Below are 19,548 nucleotides of genomic sequence, written 5' to 3' on the forward strand. Positions count from 1 at the left end.
CCACTAATCACCTTGTTACACAGTGACTACCTTGTATTTTGCCTTCTTCATATCATGCTGACTTACAGCAACTAGAGCACTCAGTCATTAATTTTCAACTGTGAGAACCATTTATTTTTTAAATGATGTAAAGGTGTTTACTAAAGTGCCAGAGATTAGTTTCCTAGAAGAATGGATAATTATTTTAAAGGAGGACCTATAAATGTTGACTCTAACATAAAAAGCACTTCCCTCTAAGATTTAAGCTTAGTGTAAACTTCATTTCTCTGATTATAGCTCATAAAATAATGAAATGAAATGTAATCCAACAACCTGAATTGACAATTTAGGCCTAACAAATTTGTGGAGCCTGAGAGAATACAGTGAAGGTCATTTGTTTAGCCAGAAAAATGCCCTTGAACAATGTACAGAAGTATATTTTTAAAAGAACTTCTTAAATTACTCAGTTAAATTTTTACTATCTGTTGGTTAATACAGCAAACATTCAAAATAATACCCACCAGTCATTTAATCCAAGTAAAGTATTTGGTTCACCATTCATCCTAGTTTTCATAATCTAGTTAAATTCTTTCTTCTTAGAAAGTGGCTTATCTTTTGAAGTTTGCTGAGAAAATGAAAATTTATATATTGGAGAGCAGAGAAGATACGTGTTAAGCTAGTTGCAGCTGGGATACAGAAAATTCTTAGTTTAGTTCAAATGGGGAAAGCTCTTTTAGCCGCATTTTCTCTTGTTTTAATACAGCATTATTCATCTGTCACTGCTGTCCTTCCTTTCTCAGAACACACTGACGGGTAACCATGGGAGTTGGACTGCTTTTCTGTATGAAAAATGAAGCTTAAAAACTTAGAAATTATTCTTTTGTAATGCCAAAGTTTTTTTCCCCCCCACTTTAAACATGACTTTACTCATCTTGAACCATAGACTTGCAGAGTTAGCCTCTGATGGCCAACTACTGATGATCCTAAAATGAAGCTTCCTTTAGGCTAGCATTACATATTTTAGAAAAATAAAAATTACCTAATCGAAAGTCTAGTTTTAAGTAAAGATTTCTGAAAATATGTTATACTTTTCTTTACCTTAGTAAATAGAAAATATTGAACATTATCAATTGAGGTTGAATCTGCATATCATACGAAGAGTGGGAAGGTATCACCTGGTTGCAAGTACAGATTTGGGTTTCAGGGAGCTGGATTTCACTTCCCCTTCCGCACCACCTTAGGTAGTTACTTAACCTCTCTAAACTTTATCTTTTTAATGTGAAATAGGTATAGTAATTTCTCACAGAGTTGTTTTTAGAATTGATCTATTGCATGATTCCATTTATATAAATGTCCAGAATAGGTAAATTCAGAAAGTAGAAAGTGGTTGCCTTCACTTGAGGGTGAGGGAGGGGGTGATAAATGGGGGATGACTGCTAATGGGTAGGGGGTTTCTTGGAGAGGGAGTGATAAAACAAGTTCTAAACTTAGATGGAGGTGATGGTTGCACAATTCTGTGAGTATAATAAAACTACATGTACTTTAAATGGGTGAATTTTGTGTTATGTGAATTATATCTCAAAGATACTTAAAAATTAAATGAGCTAGTCAGTGCACGTAAGGTATTTAATACAGTGAGTAGCATCTAGTGAGTGACTAATTAATATTAGCTATTCTTATTACTCATTTGTATTAGTAATTTGAGTCATACTAGGAAGAGCTTTGAAATGTATTAGATTTACTTACCAGAGATCCATCCTAATGATGTGGTCTGAGTTGTACTGACCCCTTGTGGCCAAGCCTGTTTAGCCTTTTCTTCTTGCTCTTCACCTGCCAGGCCAGACTGATGAGCAAGCAGCATTGCCAGGGTTACCCATGCACTGAAGGCAGAGAAGCTAATTGGGAAGCATAAGTTATCATCCCACCTCTTATACCCTCCAAGGCTTGGTTATGTTTAGATTGTCGGTCCATTTTCAGATTCATGTTTGTGTTCGGTGTGAGGTAGGCCTCTGACTTCATTTTTTTCCCCAAATGGATAACCATCTAACCTAACACCATTTATTGAATAGTCATTCCTTTTTCCACAGATTTAAGTCAGAAAGAAATGAAAACCATGCATATGTACATGTAACAAATTATATAAATAATATTTTTTTAAAGCTCCCTCAGACTTAAAATATTTCAGTTCCTTTCCACAATCCCTGAAATTCCTACGATGCTCCTTTATTTAGGGAAAAGCACTGAGCAGCCCCTAAGAAAATGTCAGTGTTACCTTGGTAAACTAATATGGTAAACTGCCATTAGCCGTTACTATCTTGACCTAAATTGGTATTTCAGTTTACCTATCTTGAGAGAATGCAGCATGCCTCCACAGGTACATTTTGGCTGAAAGAACAGGTGAGATTCAGAAAAGATCTGAGCAGAAGTGTTGCAGGGTGGAAGTGGAGATGGTCGATCATTACCCACAGGGCATTCTGATCAACACGACACATCATGGCTGGTGGGGAGCGGGGCGGCGGGCGGACAGAAATAGAAGTGTGAGGATATCCCTAAGGGGGCGAGAATCACTGAAGGAGGTGAAGAGACCAGAAGGAGCACAAAAATCTGCCTTCGTTTATTTCATAGATTTGCCAGTGTTGAAGAGTTTAAAATTGTAACTCCAAATACTATCTTTCAGTCAGATTTTATGATAATGATGATGTATATTAGCCTGTCTGTTTATATAAAGAAACTAAGAATAGCATCTGCTTGTTAATAAGAAAGGGTTACTCTTCAGCTTTACCCTCTCTCCTCTAGCCAATCTATGGCAGTTGGCTAGATGGGTAGAGGATATTGAATTCTCTTTGCTAATTTACTTAGAATGCTGTTGAATATGAATACCATTCAGATTAAATATAAAATCCAGGCCAGGCATAGGAGATAGAGAAAGTTGGCTTTTAAATTAGCAAAAACACTCAGTTAAGTGGTAGTAAATGAAATAAATTTTACTTTTTGTGAATTATACTTTTGTGGAAGTCATTAGCTCTTTTCATTATGAAAGGTAAGAACATAAATTATAGAACTTTCTCCTTTTCCCATCTTAATAAAGACACAACTTTTAAGACTGTCTTCCTAAGATTAGTGCTGATCACAATTTTAGGAAAAAGCTACCCTTGAAAGGTGAAAGAGGTAAAAAACTACTACTTCAGGGTAAAATAGGTACGGTTAAAAAAAAAAAAAAAAGTTAAGTGATTTCTTTTTGTTTTACTCTCTTGGTTAAAAAAATGCTGGAAGATATTATAATTGAGAGTTATTTCTGTCCTCCCTTGGCAAGGACACATGCCTTTTCAACTTGATAATGATTCTCTTATTCAGCTCAACTGTGTCGTTTGCATCTTGTACTCATAATGTCAAGAGGACTCTAATGAGAAAAAAAAAATTGGTCTCAGAGTGAATATAAATCTAGCATCCATCCTGCACACTTTATTCACAGCCCTGTTTTCTCCCTAAGGATCCAAGCCACGCTCTGAAGGCTGTTGACAGTAGTGTGCCTCATGCTGTCGTTCTTCATGATTTTCTAGCAGGTAAGGACACAAATAATAAAGTGGTAGAGCCTGTAGGATCCGGGAGCAGGCATGCTCCATAGGTTAATCTCTCAAGGACAGCCTTCATTCTCTGTGCAGCAGAGTCCTGGACTGGAGAAATCGTCAATCACCCAGCCTTCAAGGAATGGTGGATTGTACCCAGTCATTCCAGAAAGGGTAGCTGCATACCCTTGCTTTTGAAACTCATGAGAGAGCGGGGTGAGGGTTTTCTCTTACAAATGAACAAATAGCAAATTACCTACTAGTTGCAAATTTTTAACTCTTTCAAAACAGTGAGTACCAATTAACTATAGTGTAATTAATTCTAATTTAATAAATGAAGATTTTTTTCCTAAGAATTGTAAAACCTATACCTATAGCTCAGCTATTATGAAATGAAAAGGTAAATTTTTTATAATTAATTTTTAAATACCTTTTATATCCAAGGCTACTACAAATAAACTTCCAATTTATTTACATAACCTCATTTTTATATATTTGGTAAACTGATTTTTATTTTAGTGAGTAAATTTATTTCCTAAAGAGCTGTAGTATTCCCTTAGTTGATATTTTGAGTTTGAAATGATTTTTAAGCATGATCGAGAATAATGAGAATATTATACCACATCTGTAAAACTCTTTGTTCAATACGTATTCAGCAAAAGGTTTATTTTGGCACAGTAGATAGCATTGACCAGCACAATGTTTGTTTGTTTGCTTGTTTGTTTGCTTGTTTGTTTGCTTGTTTGTTTGTTTGTTTGTTTTTAACCATTTCACTTGAATCAGTGCATAGCAGATGTATCTAATTTGATATTAAAAGGGGAAACTCATAACAGCAATATCAAAAAAAAAAGATATGTGTTCTCAGAATCAGTAGAACATACTACCTCAGCGGACAGAACTAAATGCTACTTTATGCTTGCTTTAATCAAATCTGCAACCAGAATAATTTTAATCATACATAACTCTAATTTAATGTTACAGAGCAAGTCGATGATTTGAACCTCACTTCAGGAGAAATTGTTTATCTTCTGGAAAAAATAGATACTGATTGGTACCGAGGAAAATGCAGAAAGCAGACTGGCATATTTCCTGCCAACTATGTCAAAGTGCTTGTAAGTGGGTCATGCCTATTTACATTGATCATATGTTCAGTGGATTCTTTGTAACTTACAGTTTGGAAAAAATAACCAGAAGCCTAGATTCTTGAAGTCTAGTTCTCTCTTTCATTGATTCATTTGTGTTTGGAAAACAAAAAAATAAAGGTTTGTTCAACTAGATAATGGTTACTTATAATTATATTATGAGGTATTAGAACTTAATTCCTAAGTGCTATCTGAAATCCTAAGGTGAAAAAACACTGCAGGTCAACTGGTGACTCAGCTGTTATTGGAGGGCTGGTAAGCACTTAAGGATATATGTTAATTCTTTGAAACATTTAGTAAACAAGAGTCAAATGCTACTAGACTGTCCTGAAGGAATGTTCTCTGAGATTATGTACCATTTCTTTTCGAAGTATGTTTTATTTTTGGTTTCTTTCATTCTTTCCATTCTTATTTTCATCTTTAAAAAAATAGATTTAGGAACACTAAAGTACTTTCATTGGAAGTAGTGGTCCATTAATGGTTTTTCACATAATTTTAAATCTGATTAGGGAAAAATTATATTAAATTGTCAGAATTTTATACACCCTCACAGCATAACTTGTAAAAGCAGACATGTATGGTCGAGCCCTAAGTGCTAAGCCCAGGTAGCTGAAACATGGGGATAAAATCAGACCGCCACTTTATATGTCAGTAGGAGGAGTATGACTCTGTCTCTGCTATAACTTATTGATACTGGAAAATATCAATAAAGCTAGCTTAAATAGCTGAGTATTAACAGCTATTTGTGGAGGAGGGGAGCAAATAATTTGTTATTACATCAGAAATTCAGAAAACAGATATAACCGAGAACCTGTAGTTTTCAAGTATAAATAAGTTTGATTCTCTTGAATTACAAAATGTGGGCCTTAAAAATTGTCCAGTATATATATAATATTATATATTATAATATATTATATATATATTCTTTGGAGAAATCCAACCACATTCTCTAAATAAATATTAAGAATAATGTTAGTTTTAGTACTCTTCCTCAGTTTTTCTTCTGCACAATGTAGAAGTACTTTAAAAATCACGGTTGCCACACTGAAATCAATTACACTAAATCTGCCACATTATCAATGTATTATTTCTGAGCCTAGCAGTTTAAACAATTGTTTTAAAACTTCAAGCCTTTAGAATTCATCAAGAAGGGCACTGATTTATTTAATATAAACCTCAAAGCCTTCAGTAGTTTCCAGACTGAATGTATATGGTCAAATATTTTATTATAACCCAGCTCTGCTGAACCTTGTAAATGAGATATTTACATAAAGTGCTTGCCACTTAGTAGATGCTCACCGAATACTAATTCCTTTCTTCCTTATTCACATTATAGGGGGAAAAATTTGAGTTATGAAAATGGAGAGAATCCACAAATGTGATTAAAATGTTTTATTTGGTAGTCAAGAAAGCATTGCAGAATTCTTCTAGCACTTTGAATAGGTGTGGTTGTGCCCGAATGCTTGATGTCTAGTTTCTATCTTGAGTCTTCCTCATCTGAAGTTTTCAACTTAGAGGATATGGAATAGAGAAAACTCAATCAGGGTAGAAAGATATTAATATGCTTACCCCAGCAAATAAGAAAAGGATTGATTGGCTATTCAAGAAAGGCTATGTCACAAGTTATGCATTTTTTTCAAAATCCAAATTCTGGATTTCTAATCTTTTAGCACCTTTGGAACCACTTAATCAATTTAACACCTAGGTAAACTTGTTAATTTCAGTCATGCATTTCCTAATTACCTAGTCTTAAATTTACCTTACTAAAATCTGAAATTATACAATTGTCTTTACTAGGTTGATATTCCAGAAGGAGGAAATGGGAAAAGAGAATCAGTTTCATCTCATTCCATCAAGTAAGTTTTATTTTTGTTCTTTTGCACAAAATACAAAGGAGACCAGCATTTATGTCATAAAGAATTACCGAGCTTAAATACTTCAGATATGTGATCATTGGTTCTCAGTATGTCTTTTTTAATTATGAGGAAAACCTATCCTTGTTTAAAAGCCATAGTGGATTGAAATTCAGATGAAAATGCGACAAGCTAATGGAAGCTGACATAAGCAACTCTCCATATCAATACAGAACATACAGACAGCAGCAAACAGTCTAGCCTGATGCTTCCCACAGTCTAGCCTCAGCTTGAGCAGAGATGGTTTTTTTCATTCACTATATTTTATTTTGGCCCTCTGGTGTTCATCTACCAACACATTTTCAAATATTTTTGTCACTGAAAATATTTAAACCTTTTACAAATATGGACCCTACAATAACTGCTACACATTTTGTATTGTTTAGCAGTACTTTCTAGAAGTTACTTTTGCTTTCTAGAAGAAAGTAAAGTAAGATTTAAGTCGGAGGGATCTTCCTTTATGTCTGAAAACCTTTCCATCAATTTATGTACCCTTTTATGCATCAGTGTAACTCCTTAATTTACAACACTGCCACAATGCAACTTTATATTCCAGTTAAATGAGCAAATTAACAGAATTCACTACCTGCTGAAGATTGTAAACCTGTCTTTGAATAGGTCAGACATAAAGAGATGCCCCCTGAGGACTTTAGAAAATAAATGCAAAGGTTACCATAAATAAGAAAACTTCTGATGCCACAAAAGTTGAATTCTATTTTAGGTTCAAATTTTCTCCTATTTTTAAGCAGCATTTAATGTGTCAGCTGGTTGAATTTAAAGTGGGCTTTCACAGCCGTTGATCCATTGTCCTGACTTAAATCAAAATTTGATGGGAAACAGTACCAGTCTTTTCTCTTCAGAGAGTTTCATCTCCTTAGCCTGTCGCTATTGAAACTTCCTTTCTAAAGCCCCAAATCTAAGGTTTAGTATTAAATCATGCCTCCTAGAGACACAATTTTATCTCTGCTTTTATCTTAATTTCAGTATGAATTGCAGATCATTTAAGGATTGTTCTAATTCTCAGAAATGAAGTTTTTTGTGCCTAACACAACAGTGTTACGTACAAAATTAAGTGTTATTATGTGCCTAGTGTCTGTTTTCTTTGAACCTTCTAGTTTTGAAGACCAGTCATCTATATACACAACTCACTGATCGAGTCAACATATATTAACAAGCTGATACCCACTGCACTGCATCCTGTCATGGAAATTTGACGTCTTGCCCTGGGATTCTCAGGGCGTTTATAATTGAGAGGGTTCAGACTGGGCCGTGGATTACTGTGGTCCAAGAATACAGAGATGTGTGGACTAGGGGATTCTGTAATGAAGTAAAGGTGATAGAGTACATGGCATTGTAAACTGACCACCAGCTGATGGACTTCTTTGTGTCTCCGTGACATTGATTTTAGCCTCTGAGTAAATAGGTTCGTATCTAAAAAGTAAGGAGTATGATTTAGAAATGTAGCTTATTCTTTTTATGGTAAAAAACTAGTATACCTCGTTCTATAGTAAACACAGAATAAATATTTTTTGAAAGACTGAATGAAGGTTTTAACACATTTTGAAAGTTAGTACTCTGTTTAATGCATAAGTGTGATCTTTGTTCAGAGGTCCAAGATGTGTTGCTCGGTTTGAATATATTGGAGACCAGAAAGATGAGTTAAGTTTCTTAGAGGGAGAAATTATCATTCTTAAAGAGTATGTGAATGAAGAATGGGCCAGAGGAGAACTTCGAGACAAAACTGGAATTTTCCCCCTTAACTTTGTGGAACTCGTTGAGGATCATCCCACCTCTGGCACAAAGGTTTTATGTGAGTATAGAGAATATTGTTTTTGATTATGCCCTGTCTTATTTTAGATAAACCATAAAAGGATGATACTTAAGCTGCATAATATTCCAGTCACCATGTTTTTTTAAGGTAGAAAAATGATTTTAAAATGGTCATTTGTATGGGATAGTCATTATCATGATAATCTCTCAATGAGTTCTTTTTGGTGTTTTAGGTAAGTAGCAATAGCTTCATATCAGAAATGGCAGGTGAAGAATCATACACTTTTAAACAGAAATGGACTATAGAGCAGAGATCCTCAACCCCCAGACCACACACCAGGAAGTGAGTGGCGCGTGATTGAGCCAAGCTTCATCTGTATTTGCAGCTGCTCCCCAGCGCTAGCATCACTGCCTCAGCTCCACCTCAGACCATCAGGCATTAGAGTCTCATAGAAACACTGGTCCCTGGTCCTGACAAGATTGAGGACCGCTGCTATGGAGTGTAATTAATGGGCATCTTCCTTCACTTTACAGTGAAGGGAAACAAGCCCAGAGAGGGAAGTGCCTGGTCAGAGTTAGATAGCCAATACATGAAGAGACTGATTTAGAATCCCAGTCTTTTCACTCTCCCCTACAGTTTTTCTCCAATACTGTGTGGTTTTTTCATCTGAAGTTTTGACTTTTTTCTTTAACGTAGGCACAAAGGTACCACTGACTACCAAAAAAGATGATTCTGGAGCAGATAATCAGGTAGGCTGCTTGAATAAATAACTAGTGAAAACCAGGTTTTTAACTGTGGGAAGAATATTAAAATCATAATTGTCAAGGGAAAATGTTATGAAATCATTTTTAAATTCATATAGTAAATGTTTGAAATTAATATTTAGATGATAAATATCTTTATTGCTTACAGAACTCATACAAATGAATTGCAAAGACATGAAAACCCTGATGGAAAACAGAGAAAGAGACACGATGGGAGAATAGAAGAGATAGTATAAATGGCTGATATTAAGAAGATATTTAACTTTAGTAATCAAGAAAATGCCTTATAAAGCAGCAATAAAATACCATTTAACTAACCCAGTTAACAGAGATTCAGTACAACTCAACACTAAATAAATAATTACAAGTGTTAAAAAATTGAAATTATAAATTATTATTATTCCTCACTCTGTGAAAGGCTGAAAATGAGACAAGGTTTTAGTCACAGAGATAGTCATAGTGGTGGTGTTTTAATAGGAAAAAAATTAGAAACAATCTAAATATGATTATTATTAGTAGAATGTTCTGAGGCCATGAAAAATTAGATTTATAAAAATGTTATGGGAGGAAAATATTTTATAGGAAATTGAATATATAGCATAGAAAGACTAGAAGGAAATATATTTGAAGTTATTAACATTCAGTTTCCCCAAGGTGGAACAATTATAGATGGGTAGATATTTTTCCCACTTCTTCATACATTTATAAACTTCAAATATTTAGGAACATTTGCATCATTTTTATAATAGGAGAGAAAAAAACTGGATTAAAATTTTTACATGTATAACATGACTCCAAAAGTGTTTAAACTTAATAGGATTGTTTTGTGACACATTTTAAAAGAGTGAGCCTATTGGGGTCATTGTTTGTCAGAATGTGACTGGTAATTGGGCTCTATGTCTCTTAATTCTTTCATTCTCACTTATTGTTCACGTCAAACAGGAAAGAAAGTGACAAGTTTTCCAAAAGGAAATGTTCATTTGGTTGCTAGCATTTCTTGGGAATGATAAGTACCATTCTTTAGGGTCGGTTACTCTAGTGCAGAGCAAGAGGGCTAGAGTTAAGAGGCTTTGTTTGCTTGTTTCATTGTTGGTTTTGTCTCAGTTGTTGAGAACTTAAGATGTGCCAGGCACTGTGCTAAGCATTCTACATGCATTATTTAATCCTCACAGCAACCCCAAGATGAAGCTGAGGCTCAGAGAAAAGAAGCATCTTGCCCAGTGTCAGCTAGGAAATAGGAGAACTGGGTCTGGAACCTAGGCCTGCCTGGCTCAAAGCATTACCCTCTCCTCCCTACTCCAGCTTTTTGAACATAGGGCTCCCATCCTTACTTGGCAGAAATGCCTCTTTACAGAGCAGAACCTTCTTCTGATGTGTTTTGGGTAAAATTTATTCTTGAGGCGTTTGGTCATTACTAGCCCACCACATTCGGGTGGTTACTCTGCCAGCCTTAGAGCTAACTGCCTCACAAAATGAAAAATGTGGATTAATGAAGTCCTATGCTATGGAATCTGATAGACTCTGAATCAGGTAAATACCTGGGAATTACAGACTGCCATTCTGATTCTTTGTAATTTAGAAGAACTTCGCTGGAAATTAAATTACCAGAATTTTTTCAGTGTCATAAATACTATATATAAATATCATATGCTTTTACCTAATTTTTAAAATATAATTGTCATAGATCATAATTAGAAAAATGTTTTTGCTTGAGTATTGTATATCTCTTAAAAGCAGAAGAACCTCAAATTCTATCAGAATTATATTTTAAGAAAAAAGTTATTGGAAATTTTTATTTCTGAAACTTGATAGTAACATAAAGTATTGAGTGATTTAAAGAAGCCTTCAGGCTTTGAACCCTTAGCTTCCCCCCACACCCCCATTTTTCAACCTATGTAGAAATCAGTTTCAAATAATCTCTCACATTTCTTATCGAATTTCTGATTTGTAACAGGATAACAGCATTTCTGGAGAATGGTGTGAAGCTCTTCACAGTTTTACAGCAGAGACCAGTGATGACTTGTCCTTCAAGAAGGGAGACCAGATCCTGATCCTCGAGCGTCTGGACTCCAACTGGTGCAAGGGCAGACTGCGTGACAGGGAGGGGATCTTCCCCGCGGTCTTTGTGCGACCCTACCCAGGTGTGACAACTACTCTCTAAGGGCGAGTGCGAGATCTTTAAAATGATATATATTCCTTTTCCCTCTGACCATGCTCAGTTTAAGTTGTTTGCCCATATTCGAAAGAGTGATTCATAAAGTTTTGTAAACTCTCTGTTTCATATACTTTGGTGGAGTTATGGGTGGCAAAACCATAAAAATGCCTTCACTTGATAATGTCTAATTTTCTACTAAATATGTTTTCTATAATTTTTTTTCCTGCTAAGAGAACATCTTTTATCTTTTTGCAAGTTAAATAAATTCAAAATTAATTGAAAATATTCTGCCTTGGGAATGACAAAGGCATTTCTTAAAGTGTGCAATTTGTATTTTAATCCACTGTCTTTCCATATATTTGAATTTCTGTGTCTTCACAGCTGAGAAGAAAAGTATGTCTGCTTTAGCACTGAAGGGGAGGAAGGCCAAAGCCTTATATGATTTCCACGGAGAGAATGAAGATGAGCTGTCCTTCAAGGTCAGAATGTGTACCTTTTTGTAACTGTATTAAGCAGCTATAAATTTTGAAATGCCTTTCATTGAAGGGTGGAACATTTGGCTAGAGTATTGATGATTAGCTAAGAATGAACAGATCTCACACCCTAATTCTAAAAGACAAGATTAGAGAGCCTGTCAAGAATAGGGCAAATGTAAATTATCAGCAAGGCATTTAGGTACTTAAAGAAAACCTTACTGGCCTGATAGGCCCACAGTCTCCAGGCAAATTCCTTATTCCTAGACTTCATAACATCAGATCTCAGTAATATTGGACTTTTCCTTGGTGGCCCTAGTAAAGGATGATTCCCTGCATGCCCCTTGCTGCCTGCTCTTGTCATGTCTTTGAGATCAGTGGCGAAATCAGTTCGTACCTACTACAACTGGCTACCACAGCACTGCCTCATAAAGCACTAGAGTCTTGTTCACAAAGATACTGTCTAGACTGTGGGGAAAAAATGCAGGAAGGTAAGCTACTTTGCAAAGGGGTTTTTAGCACCTAAAATTTAATTTTAATCTTTCTTCATCAAAGAAGTGCCTCTCTTTTTTTTTTTTTTTTTTAAGTAAAACCAGAATATTTCCATGATCCTATTTCCCCAGTCCATAGTTATACCATGGTCAAAGGAAAGTGCCCAGGGTAGTACTTTGAGACTGTGCCAGAGGAAGAAGAGTGGCCTTAGCAGTCATTGCTCTCAGAAAAGCCTGTGTCAGGTAGTGGTAAATTCTCCATCACTTGGAGATAATCAGTCAGAGGCAGCAATGCCATAGGCAGGATGAAAGCATCAAGGAGTGATTGGACAAAATGAGACTTAAAACAGTGTGTACCCAAATAAGATTGTCACCTGTCTACAACAAAGTAGGAAAACAAGGTGATATTCTGTATATGCAGGCTTTTGGGGAGTCACAGAGTAAGGGAGGCATGCTGAGATATGTCAGTTATAAGTTTGCTAATTTACCTATTTTTTTTTTAAGAACTAACTTACCTATTTTGTGATGGGCTTTTCCTTTCTTTTAAGAATTTCTTTTATCTTTTCCATATTAAAATGTCATTTCCATTATAAAATGTGAGCGAACACAATGCAATATGCAGATGATGTTTTATGAAATTGCACACTTGAAACATGATATTATTAACCAATGTCACCCCAATAAATATAATAAAATTAAAAATAAAAAAAAATAAAATGTTGTTAGTAAATGATAGGTATTTCTTATGGGAGATTATAATTTGGTAACTCTATATCAGTTTCTTTTCTTTTTCTTTTAATTTCTTAGTTCTTAAAATCCAAGTGTTTGGAAACTGTTGCCCTAGTCCTTTTTAGTCTTTTGAGAGTCAGTGGCTCGAAATTCATTCCTTTTATCTTTACATAGAATGTTACTTCAAGTTGACAATATGGATTCAAACTTTTTGGATTTTATTTTGGTCTTTATATAAGTTATGTCAATATAAATAACAGAATTCACAGGATCCTCCAGAAAATAAGTTGTCTTCATTTTACAAATGACTGACTGTAAGCAAGATAGTTCTAGAGTATTTTTAGTTAAGGGATTCTGCACTGCTTTCAGTATTATTGATCATTAATATTATATTAGATATCTGCAGAATATTAGTAGATAAAACTTTTTAAAAAATTGTCCTAGTCCTCAAAAAACAACAAGTGTTGGCAAGGATGTGGAGAAAAGGGAACCCTCATACATTGTTGGTAGGATTGCAAACTGGTACAGCTGCTATGGAAAACAGTATGGAGGGTTCTCAAAAAATTAAAAATGGATATACTTTTTGACTCAGCAATTGTACTTCTGAGTATTTATCCAAAGAAAACCAAAACAATAATTCGTAAGGATCTATGCACCCCAGTATTCATGGCAGCACAATTTACAATAGCCAAGATATAGAAGCAACCTAAATGCCATTAACAGATAATTGGATAAAGAAATTATGGTTCATATATACAATAGAATATTACTCAGCCATTAAAAAAATGAAATCCTACCATTTGCAACGACATGGATAGACCTAGAGGTTATTATGCTGAGTGAAATTAGTCAGACAAAGATAAATACCATATGATTTCACTTATATGCAGAATCTAAGGAACAAAAAGAACAAACTAATCAAAAACAGACTCACAAATATAGTGGACAATTTGGTGACGGACAGAGGGGAGGGGAGTTGGGGGACTGGGAGAATAGGGTGAAGGGTTAAAGAACTACAAATTAGTAGTTGATAGTTGGTCACGGGGATGGGGAGCACGGCAGAGAGAATGCAGTTAGCATTAATATGATAGCTAGATGGAGGGCCAGAGGAGGGAGGGAGCCATTAGGGGGATCATTTTATGAACTATATAGATGTCTAACCAATGTACTGTATACTCAAAAGTAATTTAAATAAATAAATTTAAAAAAAAATTGCCCTAACACACTATGTACTTAAGAGCTAAGAAAAAAAATTTTAGTGAACCATGTTATAATTTAGAAAGGAGCTTACTTATAATAGGAACTTTGAAGAGCCAGAAATTTTACAGATTTTAGCAGAATAAAGTAAATTAATGACATTTGATAGCGTTTTTCCTTTCCATTTTCCATAAAGGCCTTAAATCAAACCATTTTTTTCCAGAGGGCTATGTATGAGGGCTACAAATAAATCCATTTAGTTTGATAAAGATATTCTTAAAAGTAGCCAGGGTCATTTTGGACCATTACAGACTCTTAAACCCAGATTCTAAGAAATGGTTAGAAACAGTAAAGAACAAAATAGCTTCAGGAGATAATTTCAAAAATTATGTCATCTGTTGAAAAATTATAATTTATACATGAATAAGATACATAGTCCCTTTGATGAACCAGAAGAGGAAAAATCTGTATTCTGAGTCAGGGTGAAGCTCTTTAAGACAGGAAAGAATGCAGATTTGATATTGAGGCCAGGAAGGAATAGAATAAACCAAATGGTAGAGGAGAATACCATTATGTGGAAGAATAAATGAGGAGTTCAAAATGCTCAGAATGTTGAGAAAAGATAATTATAGTAAAAACCTTTCTAATTATAGAGATCCAGTGTAAATGTGGGGGCCACGTAGCCAGCATATTTATTTGTCTCCCCACCACTCTAGAATGAGGTCTTTATATATTGCTGGATCCATAATGACCAGAACAACAGTGTCAGACACATACATAGTGGGTATTCAGTAAATAATTGTTAGGTTGGGGGGATACACACGCACACACACACACACACACACACACACACATCTACAGAAATGTATATATGATAACTGGTATTGTTATTAAAGAATTTTAGAGTAAGAGTGGTGAATTTGGGGGGCACAAAATACAAGCAGGAAATTAAAAGTGCAACAATGGTGATATTGGCAGAGGAATGGGTTTTGAGGAAAAGAGGCGTACAAGCAAATGGCACATCATTATTAGGTATAGATCATCTCTGTGGTCTATCATTTAATCCTCTCGGTAAATCATGATAAATAAGTAAAGAGAAGATTATACATGCCTCTCCAGATGGGCTGCCTATCGTGCTTATACTCAACAGAAACTAATAATTATTTCCAATTCCTGTCTTCTTACAGGCCGGAGATATAATAACAGAGCTGGCATCTGTAGATGATGACTGGATGAGTGGAGAACTAATGGGAAAATCTGGAATCTTTCCCAAAAACTATGTTCAGGTTTTACAAGTCAGCTAAAGGTGAAGCTTGACTGTGCTTCTTGGCACAAAAACTCACTTGAACTATCACTTTGACTATCAGATATATTTTGCACTATTTTTTTAAACTGAAAGAAATATCTATGCTGTATATGGTACACTAGAATTTTCTGAAAGCAGAAAGTATCTAGATTTTGTTGTTAGTATTCATTCACAGTAGAAACGTGCACATGGAAACCCATGAACACGTATTCTACCAAGGAAAACATCAAGCAGGATTAGCAAGGCAGATAAACACTTCCCCCAGGGGAAAGCATCCGATGAGGAAACAGCGTGGGGAGGCTTACAAGCAAAAGTTGCACTTGGACATCTATTTTTATCAGCAAAAGTAAATTAACCGTGCTTCTTTATTTTTTACTTTATTTTAAAAGGAGGACTTGGATAGTCTGCATGCTATAACTATCAGGACATGGTTGGTAATCTAAATTTCGTTTTCGATATCCAAATTAATTCACACAGCTGGAGCATAGTATCCTTATTACCAAGGCAAGTCCTTGCTTCTGGAGAGGGTAGTTTATTGACTACTTAGAGCTATTGTAAGAACGTGGTGAATCAATTCATACTCACCAAATGCTCCTTGTGTTAATGTTTCCCCTCTGCCCAAGGATTTGAAGGGGGTTAAAAATTTGATGCAACATAGTCAAAAGAACCAAAACCATCCTGAGATGACTTGCTAATATGACTAACCTTTCCACATTACTTGCTGTACTTCTTTCTTTCTTTTATACTTTGTTAACAGGGTTATTATAAAGCACATTTTTCTGAATCTGCAATCATTCTTTTGACAATTACTGGTATCCAAAGAAAAATTCATATTTTCTTTGTGTTACCCCAGTAATATATAAAAGCTGTGTCTTATTATAGTGGTACATTATGACTCGCATATATCAGAATACAGAGCAACTGTTAAGATGGAAAACAATGTCAAACCCCCACAGCTTATTTCTTTCCACTATAATCAGAATGAAAAATAATTTAAAAAGACTGAAGGCTGATACTTGTTTTTTTTTCTCCAGCTCCTCAAAAACAAACACACAAAAAACACTTTCCTGCTCTATCCATTGCTATGCATGCCAGGCTTAAGATAAAAGTGGTTCCCTACAGGACTAAGTCAATTACAGTTTATGTGCTTAAGCCAAATAGGTCGAAGACAATCTTCTAAATAGACCGATGGAATAGAATTTCATTGGAAATGTAAAACGCTTTCCCAACAATGTTCATGACTTTCTTCTATTTTTGAGAAGAGTTTCATGTACTGGGACACTTAATAGCTTTTATTATTGTTTCCCATTGTCCAAAAAGTTAGGCAACCAGTAGTCAAACCATTATGTGAACACCTACTACATGGGGTTCTATAAAAGAGGAGATATTTACTTTGTCTTTGATTAAAGGTCATCTCATAGTTACATAGTTATAATTGACATGGGGGCTATTTTTTTGTTTGTTTTTTTGTTTGTTTTTACATGTTGTGGGTAAAGAAGACAATATAAAGAAAATTCTCTGTCAAATTTTACTCAGTAGTAATTTTATGAGAAATGGGTGACTTAAGCACTCTCCCAACTAAATTCCCATTTGAAGCAAGCTGTACAGCAACAGGAAGAAGGATGTGTGTCTGGAATAGAACATGAGGTATATTACATATGTATAATTTTAACATCTTATATCAGAGATCATGAAAACTTAGCTTTATTGGAGAATATCCCTCTTAAATTTTGGTCTTCTGTCAGCAGAATAAGTGCAATAGTTGTAAATCTACTTGACACTATAATAAACTGAACTGAACTTTTCAGTCTTTTTCTCATACTGGATTGAGTTTTTTGAGAATGCAGGTGGTATCTTATCTTTATATCTCTAGCCCTTTACACCATATAGGCCCAATAAAGGTTGGTTGGTTATGTGGATGGGTAGATGGATAACTTATATATATAGCCATATCACCTTGGATCCACTGATACCTGATATTTCCTCCTTAATTGGTTGATAAAAAAATCTTTGAAACAAAATTTGCAGTTTTTATGTAATTTTCATCATGTCATTTATTGTCCACTCAACCGACAAGAAGCTAAATGTAGCTTGGTATCAGTTTTTGTTGGTACTTTATTGTTCTGTATATTGACTGAACATAAATTTAGTGAATTTCATAGGGGAGAAATGGGAATTTTAGGTGAAAACCTGATATTGTTCATCCAAGCCTCCTCAAAATGGAATCTCCAAATCCTATTTCTTTGGTGGATTAAAACTAGAGAAGTCATTTAATATGTTATTCCCACCCTTTTGATTACCCTTTTGAACACTAAATGACAGCAGATTTCGTTAAAAGGTGCCCTTGTTATATGGCTATGCCCTTGTTTACATGGCTGGAGGGGTAATGTAATATATCTTTCATTGTGGAAATCACAGGTTTTGAATACATTCTGAACCATTTCAAATGGAAAATTCAGTGCATTTAAATTTAGTTAGAACTGGCATTTGAAAAAAAACAAAATATCCTTTTTCTGTAGAGTTCGTCGTACATTACTCTTAACAATAATTGTGTGGTTTTAGTTTCTCAAACTTAGATAATATACCTAGAGAAATATTGATGGATATATGGGCAATAATATTATAAGGGGATATTTGGTATAATCATAAATGGTTTATTCCTTTTAATGCTAATGCACATGGACCATATGATTCATAATTCAATGCCATTGAATGAACTCTTAACAGTGAATTTTTTCTGAACTAATAGGAAATCATTTTCTAATATGCCTTTTTACTTCACTGTAATTATAGAGGGAAAAAAATACAAAGCTTATCTCAGAACAACAGCACCATCTAGGGGCCTCTCACCTAATGGCAAATTCATCTTGTTAAACCACAGAAGAGTCTGCAGACCAGAGCTTGACCTGCATAGGTTAAATGATTTGCCTAAGGCCATACAGGTATGGCAGAGCCTAAAGCAAAACCTGGATCTACTTATCCCCAGTTCTGTACTTTATTTGTTGTGCTAAAATGATACATTCCTCTTTAGCAGTGAAACAAGTAGAATTGATCTGTTTTATTGGCCTATAAAACTTGTAACTTCTCAGATATAATACTTAGGATTAGAAACAAGTTGCGAAGAATAAATTAAAGCCTGGAATTTATTTATTCCATGAAGATAATTCCTGCTCAACTTTTCAGTTTTATGTAGACAATTTATAGTGATGTTACCTAGAAACTCAAACATGAACTGATCCATAGAGATTTATTTTTGTTTAGTAGGGAACATTTGAATGCTTAGAACATAAGATCTTAAAAAAGTATGTCTGTAGGGCTGTGCTCTTGCTAACAGCAGAGCAATCCTAAATGTAGCTGTTCATATACATGTAGCACAAAATACTGTTTAATATTTTGGAGTCTAGTCTCTGGCCATGTTACCCTGAACGTGCCCGATCCCGCCTGATCTCGGAAGCTAAGCAGGGTCGGGCCTGGTTAGTACTTGGATGGGAGACCACCTAAGAAGACCAGGTACTGTAGGCGTAAAAAAATTTTAAAAATAAGGGATTGTAAGCTTACAAGGTCCTTGCAATCTGTGAAGTCAACCAAGGGTTGCCTCACCTAAAAAAAAAAATACATACATATATATATACACACACACACACACACACACACACACACACATATTGGAGTCTAATAGATTAATTCAAGCACTTTTAAGCTAATTTATATTTCAGAGTCTGGGACACATTCTGGATTTTTTTTAATAAAAAGAATCTTAATCATATGTATACCATAGATTATGTATCTTCAAATACTACAAATGAGGCAATAACTCAATGAAGTATTTCCCTATTTCTCAGGAGAAGTAATGATTCAAATTTGTAATTCAGAAAGGAAAATTATCTGCCAGCTGTCTATCCTGTTTTAACAGATATTGACAATCTTAATACCAAAATATTGGCCCATATTTAGTTGTTCTTTACGATAAAAGGAACAATTACATTTATTTCTCCATAGCCAAGGTTTTTTTTATTGGATGGAGCCCTGACCCAGAGGATCACTGAGGCCCACCACAGTGTT

The 19,548-nt window shown here is 34.9% G+C and overlaps 1 protein-coding gene and 1 pseudogene across 5 annotated transcripts in view; both read left to right on the top strand.

Annotated features, from left to right (window-relative positions):
• The window catches only part of SH3D19 (SH3 domain containing 19), a 135,225-nt gene extending 117,920 nt beyond the window's left edge, over positions 1–17,305 (top strand). For 4 of the 5 annotated variants that reach the window (XM_039875978.1, XM_039875977.1, XM_039875979.1 and 1 more), the window contains 8 exons: positions 3,470–3,542; positions 4,527–4,657; positions 6,485–6,543; positions 8,208–8,410; positions 9,068–9,120; positions 11,090–11,276; positions 11,672–11,769; positions 15,368–17,305. In XM_039875978.1, coding sequence (XP_039731912.1) covers positions 3,470–3,542; positions 4,527–4,657; positions 6,485–6,543; positions 8,208–8,410; positions 9,068–9,120; positions 11,090–11,276; positions 11,672–11,769; positions 15,368–15,484 — 921 coding nt within the window. In that variant the 3' untranslated portion in view covers positions 15,485–17,305. Of the gene's footprint in view, positions 1–3,469; positions 3,543–4,526; positions 4,658–6,484; positions 6,544–7,715; positions 8,163–8,207; positions 8,411–9,067; positions 9,121–11,089; positions 11,277–11,671; positions 11,770–15,367 lie in introns of those variants that run through there. The other variant, XM_039875981.1, reaches the window with a different exon arrangement.
• Positions 17,306–18,889: 1,584 nt separating this feature from the next.
• Positions 18,890–19,008, top strand: LOC120613517 (uncharacterized; annotated as a pseudogene).
• Positions 19,009–19,548: the final 540 nt, after the last annotated feature.

This window comes from Pteropus medius, unplaced genomic scaffold (genome assembly GCF_902729225.1).
Source record: "Pteropus medius unplaced genomic scaffold, Ma_sr-lr_union100, whole genome shotgun sequence".
NCBI classification, from domain to species: Eukaryota; Metazoa; Chordata; class Mammalia; order Chiroptera; family Pteropodidae; genus Pteropus; species Pteropus medius.